General features: G+C 37.3%; 1 protein-coding gene across 23 annotated transcripts in view; it reads right to left on the bottom strand.

Annotated features, from left to right (window-relative positions):
* The window catches only part of LOC105481129 (unc-80 homolog, NALCN channel complex subunit), a 231,613-nt gene that overhangs the window by 7,720 nt on the left and 200,886 nt on the right, over window positions 1-23,007 (bottom strand). For 12 of the 23 annotated variants that reach the window (XM_071073862.1, XM_071073865.1, XM_071073863.1 and 9 more), the window contains 9 exons: window positions 21,584-21,917; window positions 20,516-20,641; window positions 19,132-19,255; window positions 18,189-18,395; window positions 15,176-15,360; window positions 14,415-14,580; window positions 12,477-12,656; window positions 9,210-9,348; window positions 6,633-6,689 (listed from right to left, as the gene is read on the bottom strand). In XM_071073862.1, the coding sequence (XP_070929963.1) occupies window positions 6,633-6,689; window positions 9,210-9,348; window positions 12,477-12,656; window positions 14,415-14,580; window positions 15,176-15,360; window positions 18,189-18,395; window positions 19,132-19,255; window positions 20,516-20,641; window positions 21,584-21,917 (1,518 nt within the window). The other 11 variants (XM_011740446.3, XM_071073877.1, XM_011740435.3 and 8 more) reach the window with 7 other exon arrangements.

The following is a 23,007-nucleotide window of genomic DNA, read 5'->3' as shown; positions in this document are numbered from 1 at the left end:
GAGCTTTAAAATCGAGTAACTGCACTCAAACATACCATGCAGTTTATAAAAGCAACAACCTGCTCCCCCCAAATGTACTGTGTATGTGTGTCTTTTGTATGCAAAAATGACTGGAAATAGTTGCTATTTAGTGTTGGGTGAAGCTGAAAATACTGACATGGGCCCATGGTCGTTTTTCATTCTGCATGCACGTATAAAAGGTATTTATAATGGGAGTGGGGGTGAAGAAAAGAAGTATCCTGTGCCCCAGAGAATATTATAATTCTGTGGATGATGCCAATGTGATTCTTTGGTTAATGGTTAATTAATTTCTGCTTTGCCTTTGCAAAAGGAGAGTCATCTACAGATAGTTCGTAAGAGTATAATATTCCACAGAGGAATTCAGAGTCAGCAACTGTCCAGGGAAAAGAAAGACTATATCTGTTCATTTCCATTTTTTTTTTTTTTTTAAGGGCTACTTAAATACCCAGCTGCAGTAGTAAGGAGAGAAACTGGTGGCAAGACAGGCAATCAGATGTTCCCCTTTTGTGTTAATAATTGGTTAATCATCACAAAGTTGACACAGTCACATTTGTCATTTTTTAAAAGTCTTACGTTTCCACTAAAAAATCAATGTGATTCCCAAATAGGGTTTATCACAGTTTTTATGAAATAAGGATGTAATTACACTGTTTGGGGTTCACCATAACAAAATTCATAAAGGGTACCAAAACAGGTGCTTTTTAAACTTTCTTGTTCTCCTGAATGTCAACTTCAAAAAGATCAATGTTCATTATCCTTATACATATATAACGCTGAAACAGATATGACCTTTCCATGAAGATAGAAAATTACCCCAAAGGAACAATGCAATAAATTCTGATAAGCAATCCAGACTAAGTTGCTGGCATGTTTGAAATGATATCTCCTTATTAATTATACATGTTAACGTGTCTGTTAAGTTGGAAAGAGTATTCAATAACCATATGCACAAAAGTAGAAACAAGTTTCTCCTAATACTAAGCAAAGCTTTCATTGGAATGGATTCTTCATTGACATCTAAATGTTACCTCAGTTCCCTTGGCCATTAAGAGGAGGTTAATACTTACCAACTACCTCCCATTAAGGTAGAGAAAAGAAGTTAGTTGATGTACAATGGTGTGAACATGAAAAGTGATGTACATAGCATGCTTTCTTGTTTTACATTTGATGTTGTAATGAGTTTATTGCTTCTAGAATACTAAAAGGAAGCAGGTAATAAAATGTTTTGAAAATAATAGGGCAGAGAAAATGAAATCGAGGCAGTCCACTTGTCTCATTTTTATTCAGGAATCTGTGATTGTGAGAAAAAATGGTGTAAGAAAAGAAAAGAAATTCACGTTACTTAGGGAGTGTTAAATGTCAAAACATAATGGTAATTTCATGATGATTATTCCAGGAGAGGATCATAAGCACTGAAATTTTCTCTATGGATAGAGAGGCTTATATCTAAGAGATGCATCAAGTTTATAGCTTTAGTATTTAGCTGTTCCGTAAATGATATAGCATTTCATCATGGAATGCACCCATCAAAGATGAAATTACAAAATATATCCTTGGAAATATCCCAGCTTATGAATTATACTCACTCTAAAAATGTGATCGCTAACATGTTTATATTTGGAATACTGAAGGCTGGCTTAACTCTGTACAGTTAGGAATAAGCATCCAAAAAAGTTCACAATGATAATTTATACAGATCATGTTTCTTTTTCTGGGGTTTATATCAAATTGAAGTTGCATATAAAAAGTTTCAATTTAGCTTCTCTCCACATCATGTAATATTTCAGTCATCTGCAGGGTTTGTGATGTATGACTATAAAATGTGCAATACTAGAATGAACCAGAAGACTAAGGGGTTTTCACTAAGCACCTCTCTATGTTATGTCCAGTTTTTATTTAAATTGTTTGAAACAGTCCCATCATAGTTCCTACCTACTACAACTGCAGTAATCAAAATTATTTTTCCCTTTAGGGAAATACAATGTTATATTTGATAATCAAATTTTAAAATATTATATTGTATTTTATGGTCACAAAATATCATACTCCAATAGACAACTGAATCCTTTCAGACAAGTGAAATATTTATTTCATGTTCTGAAAAGTTGAGACTATCTGTCGAAATATGTCAGACTAGTGGGACAACTTCTTAAAACTGTCCAACAGAGAAAACTGGTTTTCTAATTTTTTTTTTTTTTTGAGACAGAGTCTTGCTCTGTTGCGCAGGCTGGAGTGCAGTGGCGCTATCTTGGCTCACTGCATCCTCCACCTCCTGCGTTCAAACAATTCTCATGCCTCAGCCTCCTAAGAGGCTGAGATTACAGACGTGTGCTACCACACCTATTTTTTTTTTTTTTTTTTTTTTTTTTTGGTATTTTTAGTAGAGACAGGGTTTCACCATGTTGCCCAGGCTGGTCTCAAACTCCTGGCCTCAAGCAATCTGCCTTCCTCAGCCTCCCAAAGTGCTGGAATTACAGGCATAAGCCATGGTACCCAGCCAGGTTTCCTAAAATTTTTAATCTTGGGAATGAGATATGACTGATTTCCACAGTTTTGGCCATGTAATAGGGTGGAACAATAAGGATATAAGCAAATAAAGTTTTCTAAATTGAAGCTAACATCTTACAATATATTTAGGAGTAAATAATCTCTTATATTTTTGAGTCAATGAAAAATATCACTATGGCAAACCATATAATCTAGGTCTTAGAGAAGTAAATGCAACTGGGGTTCAGCAGAACTGTTGTGACCAATATTATCTACAAAAACCAAAAGCATCTTTTTTTGAAATGCAAGGAAGTAACTTATAAGCTAGGGAAATTCAGAGAATGCTAGGAAGACAATTCTGACATAGATGACCTCTTCTCTCCTATATCAGTATAATGCCCTGGATTGCAGTATATAAATATGTATGCTTCTCCTAATGGAATATATACCTAATACTATGGAGGTATATAGTGCATAAAGGATATATTTTATAAAGTGTATCTTTTATGCACTATATACACTTTGTCCTTTATAAAGGATGCACTTTATAAATAAGGTAGAAAGGACAGGTAAACAAGGGCCATTCACTAATGCAATAAAAATTCATATCACTCATTTCAAAATTATAAAAAAATTATAGATTGAAATAGATTTCTCACAAATTAAAAATTTAAGTAGAAGCACTAGGTGAGACCAGCACATGGAAAAGTGAATTCATATTTTCATTGCTTTTATCTGTGCTTTTGGTTTCAATTTTAACGTGGTTAGAGAAATTTAGAGGTGGCACAAAAGACATGCAGCATCATCGTTTACCCTGAGTGATTGCCTTGTGACAGGAATGCATGAAGCCAGCACTTCATGGGAGCGATAAGGCATCTGTAGAGAGCAGGGAAATACACAGTAAAATAAATCCTACTCCCCCTTTTCTCAATAAAAGATTATTGTTTAAAATTTACTTAACCTCAGCAACATTTGAGAAACTATATCTTAAGTGCCACATAATTTAGAGATTACAGGCTAAAACCACACTGAAAGAGGGAATAATCTGGATCTTAGATATACTGTGAGAACTGATTTAGCAATGGCAAAGTAGATATCTGTGTATCACAACACATTTTCTTAGTCATTAATTCTCAGCTACTTAAAAAGTTTTTTTTGTTTTTTTTTTTGTTTTTTTTTTTGTACTTTAAGAGTTCTTGCCAAGTTTTTATGCTTCGAAAGTGTGTATAATCATGAGATGGGTTCCACTATAGAGGTTATTTTTCTTTCTTTTCACCTAGACTATATAGTCTTGTTTAAATGTTTTTATTTTTCACTGTGATTAAAAGTATCCTTGCAAAATCAAATAGCATTATAACCTTTTTTTTTTTTAATTAAGAGTTGACTGTCAATTCCTGCCTTTCAAAATGTTCTAACATGTCTAACCAAAATCTAATTCTTTGCTGTAAACATCTGGCCGTAAGTTCTTGAATAGCCTCTGTATGTCTCTATTCTTCTGGAGAGAAAACATGTCCATGGATATGTGTGTATGTTTCATGGTAGAGACAGAGAAGGAACATCTACAATGAATTTCTATATCCCTAAGAGCAACACTCTCTAGAGAAGAGAATTCTCCCATGGAATATTATTTCAGTTTATTTATTTCCAATACAAAGAATCTTTTCTGCAGAGCATAGTGTTTCTAATAGGCTATTTCTGGGGATGAATCTAAAAGAAACCAGTTGGCACATTTAAAAAAAAAATCCTAGAAGTAATTTTCGAAAGGTATGGAAAATTTTATTGATTTCCACCTATTCATCAGGTTATCTTGGTCTCTTCCTCATTTAGCCCACTCCATCCAACTTACCCCTTTTGTCTAAAACAAATGTACTTTCAAAAGCAAATTCTCATGCAAGTTTGGTAAAATGTTATAAGAGGGTGGGAGCAGCAGAGTTTATTATTTTCCTGATATTCTCTAAGCTTTAAGGCCAGATTTTCATTAGGACTACTTTGGGTGTATTTTAGGTCCTCAGTGTTGGAGTGTATGCTAAGTGTAATTACGTGGTTAATGCCTTACTACTTCAGGATTTTAAGAGTCTGCAGCTTAAAGGAAGTTCATGACAAAAATAAGAAAATCTGGAAGTAAAAGTATATCTCCTATTTTATAAACCAACCTCCTAGTAAATGCCAAAAGTTCCTCTCCTCCAAAGAGAACTTGGTGACATGATGTAGTTCAAGAGATACAATTTGCAGGGTATGGCAAAAGTGGATGTGCTACTGGTTGGTAGAAAGCCTCTGTGCTATCAGAATTATTTCAGAAGCCAAAGTGAATGCCTCATCTTCCCATTTCTTAATGACCACAACTGGGTCTGGGTGACTCACACCCAGAACTAAAACACAATGGTCACAGAAAACAATGGATCAACAGCGGATGATGTAAGACAGTCATCAAAGTACTACCATGACTGACTAATTCAGTTGTAGACAAATCAATAGCTTCGGCTCTGAACCAGTCTCACCTACCAAAAACTTTGTGTTTATTTCCATTGACACTGGAACCAGGACACACTGAATTGGTTTAGAAAACTACAAATAGGTCCTTTGAACTCTGAGCCTACCAGAGAGGGCCAAATACTTGGGAGAATTCATAAAAATAATCTCAAACTCCTGCCTTCTTTCACCAACCCTGTACTAGTCCTTACTCATCAAGAGTAGAATTTGGCCTAATTAGAAAAGCCCCAGCACAAAGCTAGCTAAGTGGAAGTCTGATTTAATACTCTCTACTCTCAGTAGGACACTGAAATTGTCTTCTAATCAAGGTTCCCATCCCACATGTAATTTTAAACATTAAATACCTGCTTTCTTTGAAAGCAATGACCATCCTTGCTAGACTTGGTTCAGATCTCTTCCAACACCGTGAACAAAAAAGGGAAGTCCTCTTGAGGACTGTTTTGTTTCTCAACTTCCTCCTTGCCCCCCAAAGCTCCTGCTAATGGAATTAAGTCTTCACTCTGCAGCACTTTCACATTTACCACCAATAAGAGACTGATCTGTCAAGGCGAGGGCTGGCAAACACGAATGTCATGAATTATGGGTCTGGTTAAAAAAAAAAAAATACACCCGATGATGGACTACATTTCCCATTTTCAATTGCAAAAGAAAATGTGAAATCTGAACAAGATGCAAAGAAAACAAAAGACAACCTTTCACAGGAACAGCCTCTCAACATTTCCTCATCTTTGTGATAAAGCAATAAACATGGGTGTATTGTACTCACTATACAGTGCAAACCTGAAAGGGAATGTTATCTCTTGAGATGGCACAAAGATACTCTAAGAATGAACAAGAAGTCTTACCCCTAATGAGGATTAGTTGAGAGGTGTGAATCAACAGCACAAGATTAGGAATGTTTGACGTGGTTTATCTGAGTGTTAAAGGTGCAGTCCCCTTTTCTGAAGCTTTAAACCAGTAGCCAAGACATTATATTATTTGCATCATAAGACTTCTCTTACTTACCAAGAAATGTTTGTGTCTGACATTTCATGCAAGCTTTGGAGTCACCTTTGTGCTAGAACAGACATTCTTTATATAAGTGTTGCTGAAACAAGCTACTATAGAAGTCTGCCCAATAGCATGCATCAAAGAGAAGGAATTATAGTATATAAATTGTATCCACATTACTACTATTTTATAACATCATTGTCTGTTTTCTTACCATCCATGGTATTAGTTAAAAGACCTGTCTTGATTTAATAAGGGGCTTCTTGATGATGGGCCTCTGAAAAACAATTCTTAATAAATATCAGTGTGGGAGGGATTAATTAGATGGGATAAATTTAACATTTGGCATACCAAACTTTTTAGACATCCATGGGAAACGCCCCATAAAGAATTCTATAAATTTTTTTAAAGTAAGCTTTTCAGGCTTACTTGATTGAGATTGAGCTCTGAAGCTGAAAATGAAGGAGGGTTTGCTACACCTTTGACTTCCAGGCTCATATGTTCATGAACAACAAAGGGCAAGGAATGGAAATAGATATTAAGACGGGGCGAGAAGAGACAGAGAAGACAGAGAGACAGAGGAGACAGGGAACAGCTAGTTTCCCAGCACAGACACCAATAGACAGGTAGCATTGACACTGTACCTAGAGAGGCTGCCCTCGGCGGCCAGGCCCTGGGAGTCATCGAGGACATTAGGTTCACTGCAGGAGGGGTAGGGAGATGAAGCATTTAGGGAAAGAAAATGAAAAAAAAAGAAAAAAGAAAAAAGGCATGCAATTTTCTGCTTCCAAGAACCAAAAATAAATAGATTTAACAGAACAAGGAAGGAAAAGGAGACAGTCAACCATTTCACCTTGTGCTGGGTTTGTCAAGACATAGGACTCAAGGCAATGGGGGAGGAAGGGCTTTGGATGGATACAACTCTCAGAGGAGTAACCTATTTATTGGTCAAGAGTTAAAATCAACTCCAAATGGGCCCATAGGCTCTGAAACACATTGCAGAATGAATCTGTAGAAGATGAAACTATCACTTCCTTTGGTAACCATTTGACTAGGTGGTGATTATTTTTAACCTGTCTTATGTACATGGCGTTTCATTGACCAGGACCCTGCTTCTTTCTTGTGCATTCTAACGTTAGCACACAGAAACCACTTACCATGAACTGCCACAACCAAGCTCTTGGAACTGATGCCATTAAGAAAAGCAAAGAAAGAACACAACTTTCCCTGCTAATTTTGCAGTGAAAATGCAAGTAAACAAACGAAAGGAAGATATCTTGGAAAATTCACATGGAACTCGCATTTACCTCCTTACTCTCCATCCTCTAGTGACTGAATTGTAAATGCCAAAAGAAGAAACCTGTCAGGTTGGTGAGAGAATAATTAAATTGTTTATCGATTGATATGTATGTAGCTGAACTGAGATTTGTGAACAGAAACTGTCATGCTTTATCTGTCCTTCCTTCAGCGCCTCGCATTGAGCTAAGCATCTGTGAGGCACTCAATAAATACTTGTTAAGTTGGAGAGAACTAAACCATTTAGAAAACTGGAGTGCCTGGCCCCAAAGAATTGAGGCTCACCTAAAAGTACACCATAAAAACAGCCTCTGTCCCTAGGAAGAGACTCACTTCTCTTATGTACAGATACAGTATTATTACCTTCGCTAGTCTTCCAAAATATGAATGAAACCCAAACTATTTAACTACATTATTTTTTCTTGATTTCTAGAAAACGAGAAAATGTACAATCAAGATATGTATGATAGGACAAATTTTCTCCCTGCAATCAACTTGACCCCTTAATGAATATGTAAAAAGGAAATTGATGGCCTGGTTATTTTAGGTAAATAACAACAAAAAACCTCTATGAAATTTCTACAATTCTATAATTTAAATAAAACTTTCCAATAATTGATTTTTAAAAATATTCTTCATAGAACCATGCACATTGCTAGCAATTAAAAATACACTGATAGCTACCAATGTTAGCTGCTTGTGTGGCTTTATATCTTTTTTTGGACATGTTATTGTTTGGCTTTGATTTTGTTCACACTTTTTGTTTATAAGACTTCCTTTTCAAAGGAAAATTACCAAATAGTAGGTAAAACAATTTCTTACAATGATACAAACCTTTATATAGTATTAATCTTTGTAATAATTAAATGGTACTTACATAAAACATTGCCTTCTTAAAAAGTACACAACTTGCTTATTAATGATTTATCATTTTACCCTATTCTTTGATATTCTCCAAACTTGGGCTTTATTTCACAAATTTTATTTCATCTGTGTAGTCCATGAACCATTTGCTAAAGGATTTGGGTACAGGATAATTATTCCTACATATAAACTGGTTTTATGTGAACATCACAATATGCCCTGAATTTTATTATTTTCCATTTGTGAATTGTACTACAATGAATCTATAGGTATTAAAAATAAGCAACACACTAAAATCACATAAGGTCAATTCCTTGAAAAACTCAGTCCTGAAGTGAAAATATCATTGGTTCCAAAACATTTATCTACTTAAGATAAATGTTTTGACTCACGTCAGATCGTTTTCATTATACTTTTATTGTATATACATATCTTGGATTTTTTTTTACTTACATTCTTAAAAGACAGGACACACAAATAAAATATTTAAAGGGGTTTTGTCATGGAATCACAGAACTATAGATGGAGAAGTTACCTTAAAGGTCATTTTAGCAAACCTCTTCATTTTATGAAGGGAAGAACTGGATTACAGTTAAATGGCCTACCCGAGGTCACACGCAGCGGCACAGATCCTTTTCTGCTTGGTTAAGCGTCACTACCTACAACTGAATCCTAATAATATATCAGAAGCCTAAACTTTACCAAATACGTAAAGATGGTCCTAACTCTTGCCAAGTACCCATCATTAGCTTAGCTAATGATAAATCTGAAATACAAGAATGTCATTTGACAACAGAAAGAAAACCATGTGTCTATGGAAAATGTTTAAGGAGAGACAATACTTGGATGAGAAACTGGGATCCCTTCTACTAGCTTGGCTTAGAAAACTGCAAAGTGTTGCCTGCAGGAACCTAGCTGACAAATCCTTTGTGGCATGATCTATCTAAAAGCATTACCATTGCTTGCTTCTCTTTTGGTCTTTGTAGAATAACAGGAGTGTATTTTCAGAATTTATAACTTTGCCCCCAAATGCAGAGTATAATATAACCATAGCTCTTTACCTCTGGCTGGGTAGCATGCCCACCTCAGCCTGAGGTGCAGACATGCTGGAGACGTGGCTGGAGAATCGCCTCCTTCCAATGGCACTCAGGAGGTAAGCTTCTTGTTCACTTACCACGCTGGGCATGCTTATAGAGTCATCTAAAAGGGGCAAAGGAATACAGTGTTAAAAAACTATGACACTGATCAGAAAAACCCAACCAAAGCTGTACTTGGGTTCTGTCCTTGGCTTGTATACAACTTACGGCTGTCTGTAAAGCTAAATTATCATTGATCCCTTCATACAGATAAAAACAACTTAGACTTTTGGGGGTAATGATAATTCTTCACATCTATACATCTCCCACCCTTCTCCACTAGAACATCCTTCATGAAATAAATGTAAATTTTTACAAGTAGGCTATTTGTGAAAGTCAACAGGCATCAGCAAATTTAAGATTTGAGAAAAGCTAGCACATAATTTTTTAAAAACATTCCATAAATACTTCAGGGGACTTTGTTACTGAATGAGTCAAATACATTTCCTTGGCATTCAAAAAACTGCATTCAGTACAGTTAATAATTTCTAGACTGCTGAGGGAAAGACAATTTCAGACATTTTTAGGAAAAATATTTGAAAGCTATAAAGTTAAGAAATAAATGCTTATTTTAACCAAAATTTTAAAATTTAAGTATGTGATCTTGTTTTCTCCATAGAAGCAGTTTTTTTTTTTTTGGTTTTGGTTTGTTTTTTGTTTTTGAGACAGAGGCTGGCTCTGTTGCCCAGGCTGGAGGGCACTGGCTCTATCTTGGCTCACTGCAACCTCTGCTTCCCAGGTTCAAGTGGTTCCCATGCCTCAGCCTCCAGAGTAGCTGGGACTAGTGGCGCACAACACCACGCTTGGCTAGTTTTTGTATTTTTAGTAGAGATGGGGTTTCATCATGTTGGCCAGGCTAGTCTCGAACTCCTGACCTCAGGTGATCCACCCGCCTCAGTCTCCCAAAGTGCTGGGATTACATGTGTGAGCCACTGTGCCCAGCCAGAAGCAGAAATTAATGTACTCAAATTCATACGAAAATTAGCTTTAGCACAGTATTTATGACAAAGTGACCTAATTCTAAAAGAGCTAATGTTGTTTGTTGATGAACACTAACGTTCTTTGATAAACATATTGAGTTTTGGAGAATGTGTGCTACCATATAAGATCATCTGATACTATTTATTTAAAATACCAAAGTAATCATATTTCTAATTGAACTTATTTCAAATCAAAACGTGAATATAAAAAGTGCTAGCAATTTTAATTTGCTATATAATCACTGACTGACAATTGATTCTTGTTATAGAATGATATTTTTTTTTACATGTGTCCACAGGAAGGAGAATAAACAAATGTGCCTTAGAAATATAAAAAAAAAAACACGTGGTAGGATAGATTGAGCTATTTCTACAAAGGCCTTTCCCAAATCCTATTGATTATTCCCCCTTATTTGTACTCACATATCATGTAACACTTATGTCCCCAGTATTTGTTTGGTGATTAATCATGTGCTGTCTTCCACTAACTCTTTTGTTAAGTGTTCTTTATTGTAAATGTCTCTCATCTCCTCTACATAACTATATCTATTATAAGGTCTTAGAAAGCAGAGAACGTATCTTTCTCATACTTCCTTCTTCCTTATCTTATACCTAATAGGCCTTAATACAAGTCTGATCATTGAATGTAAGGAAGTTTAATTCAAAACAATGAACTGCTTTTCATAGCTCTCCTTGTTTAAATTAATACACACCCATATCACAAACACACAATACCATTTGTTAGTAATCTTGCTTTCATTGGGATCGTTGTGATGTCTGTGATCAGAGATATAAGCAAAAAATTGCATGGCTCCCCAATCCGCCTGCTGCCTCATCAGTATGTTAGTGTTGGCTTTTGGCCAGTGATATCCCTGTTTAAGTCTTACTTACTTTTCTTCCCTAGCTCCTTCCTACGGCTTAGGTAATCCATTATTTATAAGGTTACCTGCAAAATATATTTAGCTCTACAAAAATAGGTGATATCATTTCCTATAATTAATAAGAATTGCTGGGAGAGGCTACTTCAAGCATTAAATAAAAAATTGATTTTCTTTAAGTTTTACCCATACTTAATGGATATTTAAACTGCTGATCCTTTTCTCTTTCATGGTGTTTTCTCAGTCAAGATTTCCCTAATTACAACTTTAGCTGTATTTTCATGAGCAGTCACCAGGGTGATTTAGACACAAATGTGTCTATAGGTCAGCCGCAGGACAATATGATTTTTCCTTTGATCGATGCTGAAGCTAAATCTGCAAATATTACTGGGAAGTACTGACAAAGCATTTATTTTTTCTCTTCTCTTACATTCCCAACTGTCGTAGCACATTAAAACACTTTCATTCATCTTAGTTAATTAAAATTCTAACCTCAACTCTCATTTCTTCTATTTAATTTAGTTCAGAGTAGAGCATTTTGTTGTTGTTTGGTATGGAGAGCCTCTGAGTGAAGATCTAAACTTTGTTCTCATTCATATGGCATTGACAACACAACTTAGCTACAAACGCTATAACATACAAGTGGAAAATAATTTATGCAATTTTAAGACTCCTGAAATGACAGTAGCATTTAATGGAATCTTTCACCCTAATTTTACTTTTTATAACCTCCTGTGAAGCATATATATGTAGTATTTCTCCTCATGTCATCACACCAAATCTCTAGCACATACCTTAGAAGCTTCTGGGCTGACCTAGTCACTGGGGATTCTCTTAACTCAAATTTGGAGTACTTTCCCTCAAGACAGCCTGCTGGTTTACATACTGGCTGGCAGAGCCAACTGGTCTTTTCTGAGTCCTAGGTATATACATGGCTCACTTTTCCTTGCCTAATGAGGCCATTTAGGTGTCGATCAACCCTCTAAGCAAGATGTCCAGGAAAAATGAGAGTAAGTGCTTTCCTTGGTTAGTTATCCACAATTTAAATGGGAGTTAGTGGAAAAAGTTGACTATACAGGTTTAAAGAAAATTTAGGAGTCACTAACGATTTGCTTTTTTCCTGAACTCTTTTTAAATGACCAAAGGATATCAAGAAATGTATAGAAAAGCAGGCATCAGGAGTCATGGAATCAGTCATATTTTCCCTAGAACTCCTTCTGTAAAAATGACTAGGGGATCAGAAGTGGAAAAGGTCAGAGGGCAGTAATCCTTCCCAAGCCCCTGCTCCTATGGCCAAGCCGTGTCTTCCACCCACATTCTTTGGAATGACCTACTTTCCTCATCTTCCTCATCAGTCCGACTCAGGGTGTCCTGCGAAGCTTGCTGGGATGGCTCACTATCCTGCTCCCAGACAGTGCCCGTGCCTGTGTTAGAGCGGGACATGGTGGCCAAGCTCAGGCGGTAAGCAGAGGTGGAGGTGCCCACGGTACTGATGGATGTCTTGCCTTGGTAGGCTAGAGGATTCGAGAGACCAAAGGAAATGCATGGTGAGAATCTTAAATGTCTGCTTCAAAGTCCTCCCTGATCACTTGTAATTTTTAGGAAAGGTTCGTTAAATAATGTGTCTTTATAACGAAGTTGCAAATGAAAGTGGGGATTTTTTATTTTAAAGAATCAATATTGGCCACTGATATAATTAAGTAGTTCCCTTGCCAGAACATAACATCTGTAACAATATTAAATGCTTTGACATTGTTGCCTTTCTTATTGGTTTTCTATTTTATTTTCCAAGGTTGGTAGGATGCAAATTAACTTTGACCTGAATTGTAACTTCCAACTTGGCAATTTTTACTAAGAAATATATCTTATCTGACACAAACATATCAAAGTAATAAATAAGTTGTCTGATGTGAACCCCACAATCAGAATGCATAATCAAAACTGTTTTCATTCTCATTTTCTGGAAATTACAACCTATAAAATACCCCTCATTTCTTTTTTTTTTTTTTTTTTTTTTTTTTTTTTGAGACGGAGTCTCGCTCTGTCGCCCAGGCTGGAGTGCAGTGGCCAGATCTCAGCTCACTGCAAGCTCTGCCTCCCGGGTTTACGGCATTCTCCTGCCTCAGCCTCCCGAGTAGCTGGGACAACAGGCGCCCGCCACCTCGCCCGGCTAGTTTTTTGTATTTTTTTTAGTAGAGACAGGGTTTCACCATGTTAGCCAGGATGGTCTCGATCTCCTGACCTCGTGATCCACCGGTCTCGGCCTCCCAAAGTGCTGGGATTACAGGCTTGAGCCACAAAATACCCCTCATTTCTATGTCAGGTTATTTTATTACAAAGTAGAATATTTAAATGATAATGTTTAAACTTCACCAGGATTATACTTATCAAGTTTTTGTTTTTACCACATTGTCTGCAAAGAACAATAAAAGCTTTCAAAAGAAAGGAAATAACCCTTCCCTCCCACAAAAAAGAAGACCTATCACATATTACATTTTACTTGTGGATAATGACTGCCCTCTAATGGCAAATAATGTTTTATTTTCCTTCCTCAGTAATCTAAGGATATAAGAAAGAAAGCAATGTACTCTCAAAGAATACCTGTAGAATAATGTAAAATAATGTAAAGAAAGTACTTCCTAGTTTGCCAGCTCTAAGGGAATCCTTCCCCTTCTGATGTGTGAAAAGTTAAAGGCTTTATAAATCAATCATACAGATCTGTTGAAAAATCCCCTTACAATAATCATTTTCTATGCGATAGTAGTAAGTTATGTACTTGTAAGTTATTTACCTATTTTCTACTGTGTCTGTTTCCTCATTCTTTACAGGGACTTTCAATTATACACCTTGAAGGTATTTGTATAGCTTAAAGGAAATAATCTGCCATTAAATAGAAGTTCAATAAATGAATGTCCCCCTTCTCTTTTTCAAAAAGGAAATAAAGATAATAATTTAAACCATTTTTTCTCCAATTAAATATTCAAGAAAGAGATTAACTACTAAAGTGAAGATTAAAAAATATATAGAAAAGGAAGAAAACTAAATTCTTATGATATCCTTTTAATTTCTATTTCGTTACTGACAAAAGAGGAAGTCAAATCTAGTAGTGGTCAAATGGCTAACTTAGTAGAAATCATCAAATCTAGTAGTGTACCAAAATGGCTAACGTATTCATAGTTCCAAAAAGTGTGGTGACCTGGACGGAGGGATTCTTTGTAGGCTGTAAGTTCCATTAGTCAAAACAAATTCACAATACTCTCAGGCACACTCACCCGATCCACTATGAACTGCCTCTTTTAGAATTTTTAGTTCACTGTTGAACTCAGCAATGAGCGAGCTCTTACACAAAGGGCGTGGTATGAAGCGCCGCTCCAGCTGGTCGGCAATATGCTGCCGGGCAGAAAGCTCTTCATGATTCTCTGCTGGTTGGGCCAGCAGCTGAAAGGAAGGCATAACATTCTCAGGGTCTCAATTTTCCATCAGTAAAATGGGCTAATTGCTGTACCCATTGTTGCGAGAAATAAATAAGGTAAAGCATGTGATGTTCCTAGAATGGCACTTTACACAGGAAGTGCTTAATAATTACATTGTTTTAAATCACTACCCTAAGAAATTGGGGCATGAAAAGAACAAACATAGATGGGTACTGGGGGTCTTGGAGGAAAAAACATACGTTAAGTATCCTATCTGTTTATTTAAAATCAGATCTCAGTCATGCCACTGAAGATAGAAGATTCTCCAAACTATTCCACTGTACCAATCTTTTGGGTGGGTAGAGTGGGGGATGACTAGTAGGGAGTGGGCAAAGTTTTACAGACTCCAATAAAGCTCTTACTGTGAAGGCATTTCTAGTGTGAAATTTTATCCTCTGGAATATATTTTTTGGTGGTTTTCTCATCAAGCATAGTATTAACAGGCCCTACTAACTGGCAACAGTAGGTACCATGAGCACTCCTGCCATATTCCTGCCTCAGTAGAGAGCCACACATTTATTCGAGCTTGCCACTTTCAGGAGGAGAAGCACACACCACACCTTGCACTGGATGAAAGGGCGCAAAAGCACAAAGATGGGTATTCGGGTCCGCACGATGAAGTCGAGGAAGTCCCAAAGGGCCAGGCCTCCCACCTTCCGCAGAGCCATTTCCTTCACCTGGAGGCTCAGCCAGTACCACTGGCTTCCGAGCTGCCTCTCAAAGCAGACGAGAATCACCTTCAGCGCTTCACACCGGGAAAAGAGAAAAGTGAGCCTGCGGACCTGTGCTTCAGAGGAACCCAACCGACATCCAGAGCCCTTTTTGCACCTTTAGAAATTTTCTAAATTTCTAAACTCTCCCCATGTTTCTAAAAACTTCATATGTATTCCCAAGCAAGAGTATTCTGAACATCGAGACAAAAACGTGTATGTTAAGTGTTTTGATTCTGATGAAGAGTACCCAAGTATCTTTCTTAAGTGCATCTTAAGAACTACTATTTTGGAAAATATAAAGCAATGTGGTCGACTGAATTGAAAGGAAAATATTTTATAAACATGATGTGTGGCTAACGCTTTACCTTCCAAAAGTTTTGTCATAATAACTTCATGGTGATATGGACATATCACTCACATTCTTAGCTAAAACATGGATCTTAAAAATCTTTTCCTTTTTTCTTTTAACCATAAAAATAAATATTTGTGTTACTAAAAGAAAATAAAACCATGAAGAAGTGCACAAAGTTAAAAAAATTAAGTCCTTTTCCTTCCCAGTTCCCTTCCTGACCCCACACTAAACTGCTCCCCAGAGGTAACCAGTAAATGCGTTCAGTGTATCTTTCCAAAAATAAAAAACAGCTCCTTCCTTCATCACACACTACGTCTATTACTAAACCCTGCTAGATTTATTTTTCCGTATCTCTTTCCTCTCAGATTCTGGCAGCCCTTCACAATCTACATTTATTTTTATTTTTCAGGAAGCAGATTTCCCAAACCATGTCAGGACAAACCAGAATATTGTGAAGATGTCAAAGATGATGACAGGAGCTCTCTCTGCCACTACAGCTTTTACCGTGGAGTCTGCCACGGGACAGTCAAGTGACCTGAGCCTTCTGGACTGTTCTTAACGCCCATCAATCTCAGCACCTAAACAATGTGTATACTAAACACATTTTGATTCTAATTAGGAAAACACAAAAATCTTTCTTAAGGGCATTGAGTGACTAAATGCACAAAGAAATCCAATTCTCTAAAATCCTCAAGAGTCATATATGCCTTTACCATCCTTAGGATGTTTCCAGGAAAGAACCATGCCATGTAACACAGAGAGAGAGATTGCAAGATTCTTTCTTACCCATATTCCTCCTCAAAATCTCACTTTTCACAGCAAATGCTCATCTCAATTCCTTTCCCTCAACTAAACAAACAAACAAACAAAAAACAACACTCCTCTTTCTCTACCCTAATTCTGATGAAGTTTTCACCGTTACTAAGCCTGTTGGCTCTCTGCCACTCTACTTTCCACCTAAACTTCCATCAGCCCAACACACAGCAGTGTATAAAAGGGGCTCAAGAACAGAGACTCATTCTAGCTTTGTCACTTATTAAGATATATGCCTTCAGGCAAGTTATTCAACCTTTCTGGGCCCCAGGCTCTTCACTCCTAAAATGCGAATAACACTAACTTCTTAGAGTTATTGAGAGGATGAGAGGATTCTATGTGGTAATAGTGTAAAGCACAGAAAACTGCTTGGTGCACAGTAAGTGCTCGAAATAAATGTAAAAATAAACTTAAAATACAGGTTCAGTAGCCTGGCCACGTAACAAAGTAAAAACAACTCTTCACTGAAAAGGCAGACAGTGGAGAGGATGGCAACTCATCAAGTGTCTTCTCATATCCTTCCTGTACATGGTAAACTTCTTTTCTCCGTCATCCTCTGTGCAATCCTAAACTTCATGTAGGGCTCTATGATAGAGCCTAGATTTGAATTCTACTTTGAATACCTTGGCCAACTGAGCATCCATATGGTTTGGTCCTGGGTACATGCATTCCTTGTGTCTTTTTCTTCTTTTTAATTTTCATTGTCAATCCCCTCATTTTCAAACACATCCCATTATAATGCAGTTCAAACATCCCCCATACTCCAAACTCCAAGGACTCATTTTCATCAGTGTGTTTGTGTTCATCTTATACTTCCCACCAATATCTGCTTTGGTGAATTGAAAAATGTCAGGCAATACTTTCTCATTTTTGAAATTCCCCACTGCCAGTGCCCCTTATTCTCAGCGCTATGGCAAGAGTACTCTTTTCCTGCTGGCCCAGTTCATTCAGGGCTAAACAGTGGCTTTCCATTGCTCCATGGGTCAGGACCAGGTTAAAGGCAGCACGGGATAATGGGAAAGTAGGAGTCAAAGAGGGAAAGGGATTGGGAAGCCTATGGGAGCAGGACTGGATTGGCCTCACTAGAGTAATGATCAAGGTGGAGATTAAAGACATTTTAAGGGAGGAAAAATAGCTAGTAGGGGGCATAACATATTGCAAGGTCACCAAATCTTGCTGCACAGGATGTAGACTACCCAACTCCAGAACCCCATTTATATAGGTGACAGACCAATGAGCCCCACGTGTTGTGCAATGTTGTGTCTTTGTATACTAGACTGAGTTTAGATCTCATAGCAGCTACTGAATCTCACTAGTGAACTTGTACTTAATCAGCATGGAAGAATCTTTACTGCAGATGCCTTCCTTACAAACCCAGACACTCTTACATAAAACAGCCAAGTAATTTAGGCATGGCAGATGTGAAACCATGTTGTTTTTTGGCATATGTTTACTGAAGGAAACCAGACTCTTTTGCAACGGTAATGTTTCTTGTTCAAGTGGCTTCTTTAAATACATTCTGGATTGAGGTTTCTTTAAATATATTCCGGTTTAAGGTCTCTCCAAATTCTTTCTGAGTTAAGTTGGAACTTAACTAATTACATCTAATTATTTATCTATCTAGCTATCTACACATATGTTTTCACATATATATACATACACATGCACAAACAGAGAGATAAAGAAAGTACCAACCCAAGTATGCTGCCTGGCTGGTGGACTCAGCCAGCCCTTCCCTGCGCAAGTCTTTCCCTGCATCCCCAGGGGTGGAGCAGTGGGCTGGGGAGCTCTCTAACATGAAGTTCTTGCTCCTAGATGTGCTGATGATCCGCGGTGGCAGGAGCACATTGATGACCGTCTGCAGCAGCAGCTGCACCTCAGGCTGCTCCAGCCAGGGACTATCTAAGGGGCAGAATTTGGAAGAGGGAAGTGGAAAGAAAAACATCACAAGGTAGACTGTCCACATTAGATACAGAAAAACTCAGCTCTTTCCAAGTCCAAACTACAACACCCTAGAAATTCAGGTGTTTCCCATCAAGTACAGCTTTACCAATGGACAGAGACAGTGTTCCTGGCACCTGAGTATTTTCTCCATAGTGGGTACCCAAAACCTTGTGGTCTTAGCCAAATGTCTCGCTTACCATTTCAATCTCCTTTCTTTTTGCAAATACTCATGATGCACTGTACTTACATTTGAGATAAACTTTTTTTAAAAGAATCCCTCTACCCCTAAGAAGAAAGAGTAATGAAAATACATTGTAATTTAATGATAGTGGCAGGATTTCTGCTAAACCCAGTGTCTGTAGGTTGTACAAGTTTGTTCACCTGTCAATTCTTATATTGTACTTCAATGAATACCATTTTCTCAACTGAATTGAACCACTGTTCCCTGATTTTTGCTGTACTGAAATGTCTTTAAATAGGATGTATCTTCTAAGAAGTAGAGCAGAGAAACTCTGGTCCCAGGTAGCTAAACTGAAAAGAAAGAAAAACTCTTATTCCCTAAGATGACCCTATTTAAATCATTCAGATTGACTTCAGTGATAGCCTTCATGGGAACAGGAAAAAGAAATAGCAGCCTGACATTTAAGAAAACACAATGACAATGATAAATTTCCTTTAGTTAAATTAATCAGACCTTTGCTTCCAGATCCTACTGTGAGCACAAATGGGATGAGCAGATTTAAAAGCATCCCCTCCCTTCGCTCTTGATTGGTGAATGGGGAGATCACATGGCTTAAAGGAAAATCTTCTTTTAAAGCCTGTGCAGCAATAATAGAAAAAAAGATTAATTGACCACCACACCCATTTAGTATGTTTGTTTTTACACAGTATGATGGAGACGGTGACTCCCTGCTGGCTGCTCCTGTAAACTATGAGTTCAATTGTCATCTGTAGAGCATACAAGCTTCACCCAAAACTGATACTTTACCATTGTCTTGATATAATTGAGAGCTATATACCTAAAAAGATAGTAACATCTTGAATATTAAATGAAAAATAAAAATACTTATGGTCAGGTACAAAAACAACTTCATGTCCCCATTAATTTTCTCTATTTTTCCACCAATAAATATTTTAACAACAAAGGAGAAGGAAGAAAATCAGAACTTCTCACTTGCTCCATTTGGGAGTTATTCCTCTGGCACCTGCCATGAAAGGCCTTCTTCAAGCCAGGAAACAATATGCAATATAGAAAGAAATATGTGATCTTTGTACATAAGTTATTAACGTGTATCACTTTAGGGATGTCACTCTTCTGCACAGTAGCCATAGCTCTTACTTGATCTCTTTTCTATCATCTACCCATTCTCTGGATGATGAGCCATCAAGTTTGGTTGTCAAACAATGGATGGGTCAGTTATCCACTTACATCAGTTGTGTACTTTCCATTGATTAAAGAGCTTTCCAGTGATTTTTCATTGTGTAAAACTGGTTGACACACAGAAATACTCAGGAGACCTGGGATTCTGCAGTTTTGTTTTTTTTTTGTTTTGTTTTGTTTTTGTTTTTGGCCTTGGGAATGATTACTTTAATTTTAAGAAATAAATTAAGGGGGAGAATTTCCTTTAAAAAAGCACACATAATATTCAACCCACAATCATTAAAGAAAATTAAGATATTCAAAGTCTAGTGATAACATCTGAAAGAATTTTATATTGCAATTCTTTCTGAAAATAATTTAAAACCAGACTGTGAATATTACTGCCTCTTTTAATTAACAATTGTGAGCTGATTATCTGTGAACCATTATTTTGCACACATTTTAAATGACTGAAGTGGTTCCTGAAGTTGTGGCAGGACTAAATGACTCTGCTATATTTGAGATCTCAAGAAGAATTACAGAAGCACAACTTAGGGCCAAGCTCAGGGCTGAAGCTCCAAATCTATAAAAGTTTGGAGATGTTTACACTTTTGTTTCACAGATTTTGCCCAGCCTTTGCAGAAAAAACGAGAACACCATGATCTGGTGCCTCAACCAGCAACTTAATGAGCGTGACAAACAGGTAAGGCAGTCACACCTGTATCTGCAACGCTACAAGCCGGACAACAGCTGTGCTGAAGGGTAGAGGTGGTGAGAGATAAGGGCTGAGATGAAGAAGGGGTAATCCGTCAGCAACACTGGAAGGTCCTACCACTCCCATGACCTGAAATACAAACAGAGCACATGACCAGCCTTGACTATTGCAACTTCATGCAACCGTAGTAAGGGAGTCTCAATGATGATGATAATAAAAATAATAAATTGAAGGTTGGGCATGTTACTTTCAATCATTTCTTTCTTGATGCCTTCTGAAGGCATGTAATGTCTGGAGTCAGATCGAACATTACACTGAATTCAGCCAAGGTTTTGTAGAATGTTGTTTATAGTTAACTATGTAAATAATGAGAGATGAATCAAAAAGCTATTCTAATCAGGAAATTGGACACTTACTTGTGAATTCAAAGGAATGCAGTCAACATTCCTTGATGGAGCAAATACTGACAACAATGATGATGGCAACAGCTCTATTTGCACTAGGCATTCCAACTACAGATTTATTGCTCAGCTAGTGAAGCAGCAGGTCCTATTTAATGAGATGCTCTAACATGGTTTCTATACATTTTACAAAACCTTGTCAGGACCAGACTCTAGATATTACATAAACAATTAAAAATATTTTTTTCTTCACATAAATCCTAGACTGGCCAACTCATAGTGTCATTTTGCACCATAAAAGAAAAAAATCGTCTTTGCATTTTAAGTTCCCCCACCCAGACTACCTCAACTTCTAGCCAATTGTGCAGGCTCCGCCACCCCACTCTCCAACTGGCAGCCCTCAACTCTCAGCGCAACTTGAAGAGGTGAATTGTCAAAGTAGCGCATGGGAAGCAGCACACCAAAATCCCTTCTGTGTAGGGATGGGTTCCTGGATCTCCCCACACACCACCTTGAAATGTACCTCACTATTTTCAGTGTCACCTGAGCCGTCTGTTTTCATGGGCAGATAGGGGCACAAAGTGGTTGACCTGTAAATCTTCAATTCAGAGAAGTCAATAGCAGAGTTACATTGTGCAAAGTTTCGTAAGATTGCCACTTGGCTACTCACCAGATTGACACAGACATTGATCAGTGACCTAAGGTGAGGCAGGAAGGATATGATTGGCTGCCTCTGAAGTGTCAAACAAACCCCTTCAATCAAATTGCTGGCAGGCTCCCACTCAACCTGTCGCCTGGAATACAATATAGGCGCCATTAGCGGCTTGGCTCCCTTCTGGAGAGTCTGAAACAAGTGAATGAGACAGTGATTCTGACGCCATCTAAGACAGGATGTGTCTCTGGGATGAAGTTTACCCATATTGTTCCAAAAGCACAGAGCACACTGGGAGGGGAAGAAGATACTGAAAACGTAGCAGAGGCAGGCCTGCCCCATTCGACTAAATCTATTGAAGAAAAAACAAAGATGATGAACGGGTTGCATTTTAATTTCCCTGGTTTTAGCTTTGACAGAGGGTCCTACGACTACCATCGTAGAAAACTGATCACAGGGATAATTACTCCCAATAGAACTAATCTGACCCCAGCTACATTTCTGAAACCTGTTTATCAGACTACACATGCCCATCAGTTTTTACACCAGACTACCACTGATTTGATTTATATAGCTTAACTCCTGCCAAGAAGATCACATTAGAAGAAAATAGTTTACTTAAACAATGTTCTTTCTTGGCCTCCCAAGAAATGATATGTATTTTTTGGCTACTTTGTATGGTAGTATAAATGGTGTTACTGTATACATAACCCAATTAAATGAATATGGAATTTTCTGTAATAAAAGTCAATCCATTTCATAATTGTCCTAGTACTGAAAGATTCATCCCTATGGCCCCAAAATAAACAACTTGGGCTTTACTGATATTAACAGTATTTCCTTATATTTTCCTGGCAATACTTTCTAAGCTTATATTTCCTAGCAAAATGGGATCTGCAACGACAAATGGAAACATATTCATAAATGAGGCTATGTGACATCTCCGTCACTGAAGGTAACGTGCAGGTCAGGTTCAGCCAACATTTCTTGTGTTGAACTGAGATCACCTAACAAATTTAAATCCAAGCCAACTCCATATTCATAGCATATCTCCCAAGAACATTGCCTACCACTGGCCAAGCCTGTGTACTAATCCAGAAATCTACTTTCGGGAAGCATGATGTTCTTTATAGTGGGCTTAATTATATGAGAAATGGGTCATTTTTAGAGATGTTTAACATCTTTAGATACCAAGTATTTAAGAAAGGAATTTATTTCGACACACCCTTGTGAGACAGTTATAAATCTTTGATAAGCCATTTGCTGATAGACACAAATGTTCTATTGGGATCACTAAAGAAATAGTGTTTTAAAACAGGCATTTCCATGCCATTGAAATAAATAACCTTGAAATAATGTATAGGCAGTCATCACCATGGTATAAAAGAATATAAAAACAAATAATCAATTATTAGAATAAAAATTTTCAATTTGTTTTAATG

Source organism: Macaca nemestrina, chromosome 11, assembly GCF_043159975.1.
Source record: "Macaca nemestrina isolate mMacNem1 chromosome 11, mMacNem.hap1, whole genome shotgun sequence".
NCBI classification, from domain to species: Eukaryota; Metazoa; Chordata; class Mammalia; order Primates; family Cercopithecidae; genus Macaca; species Macaca nemestrina.
The sequence above is the reverse complement of the archived record's forward strand: the minus strand, read 5'-3'. Positions and strand labels throughout refer to the sequence as shown.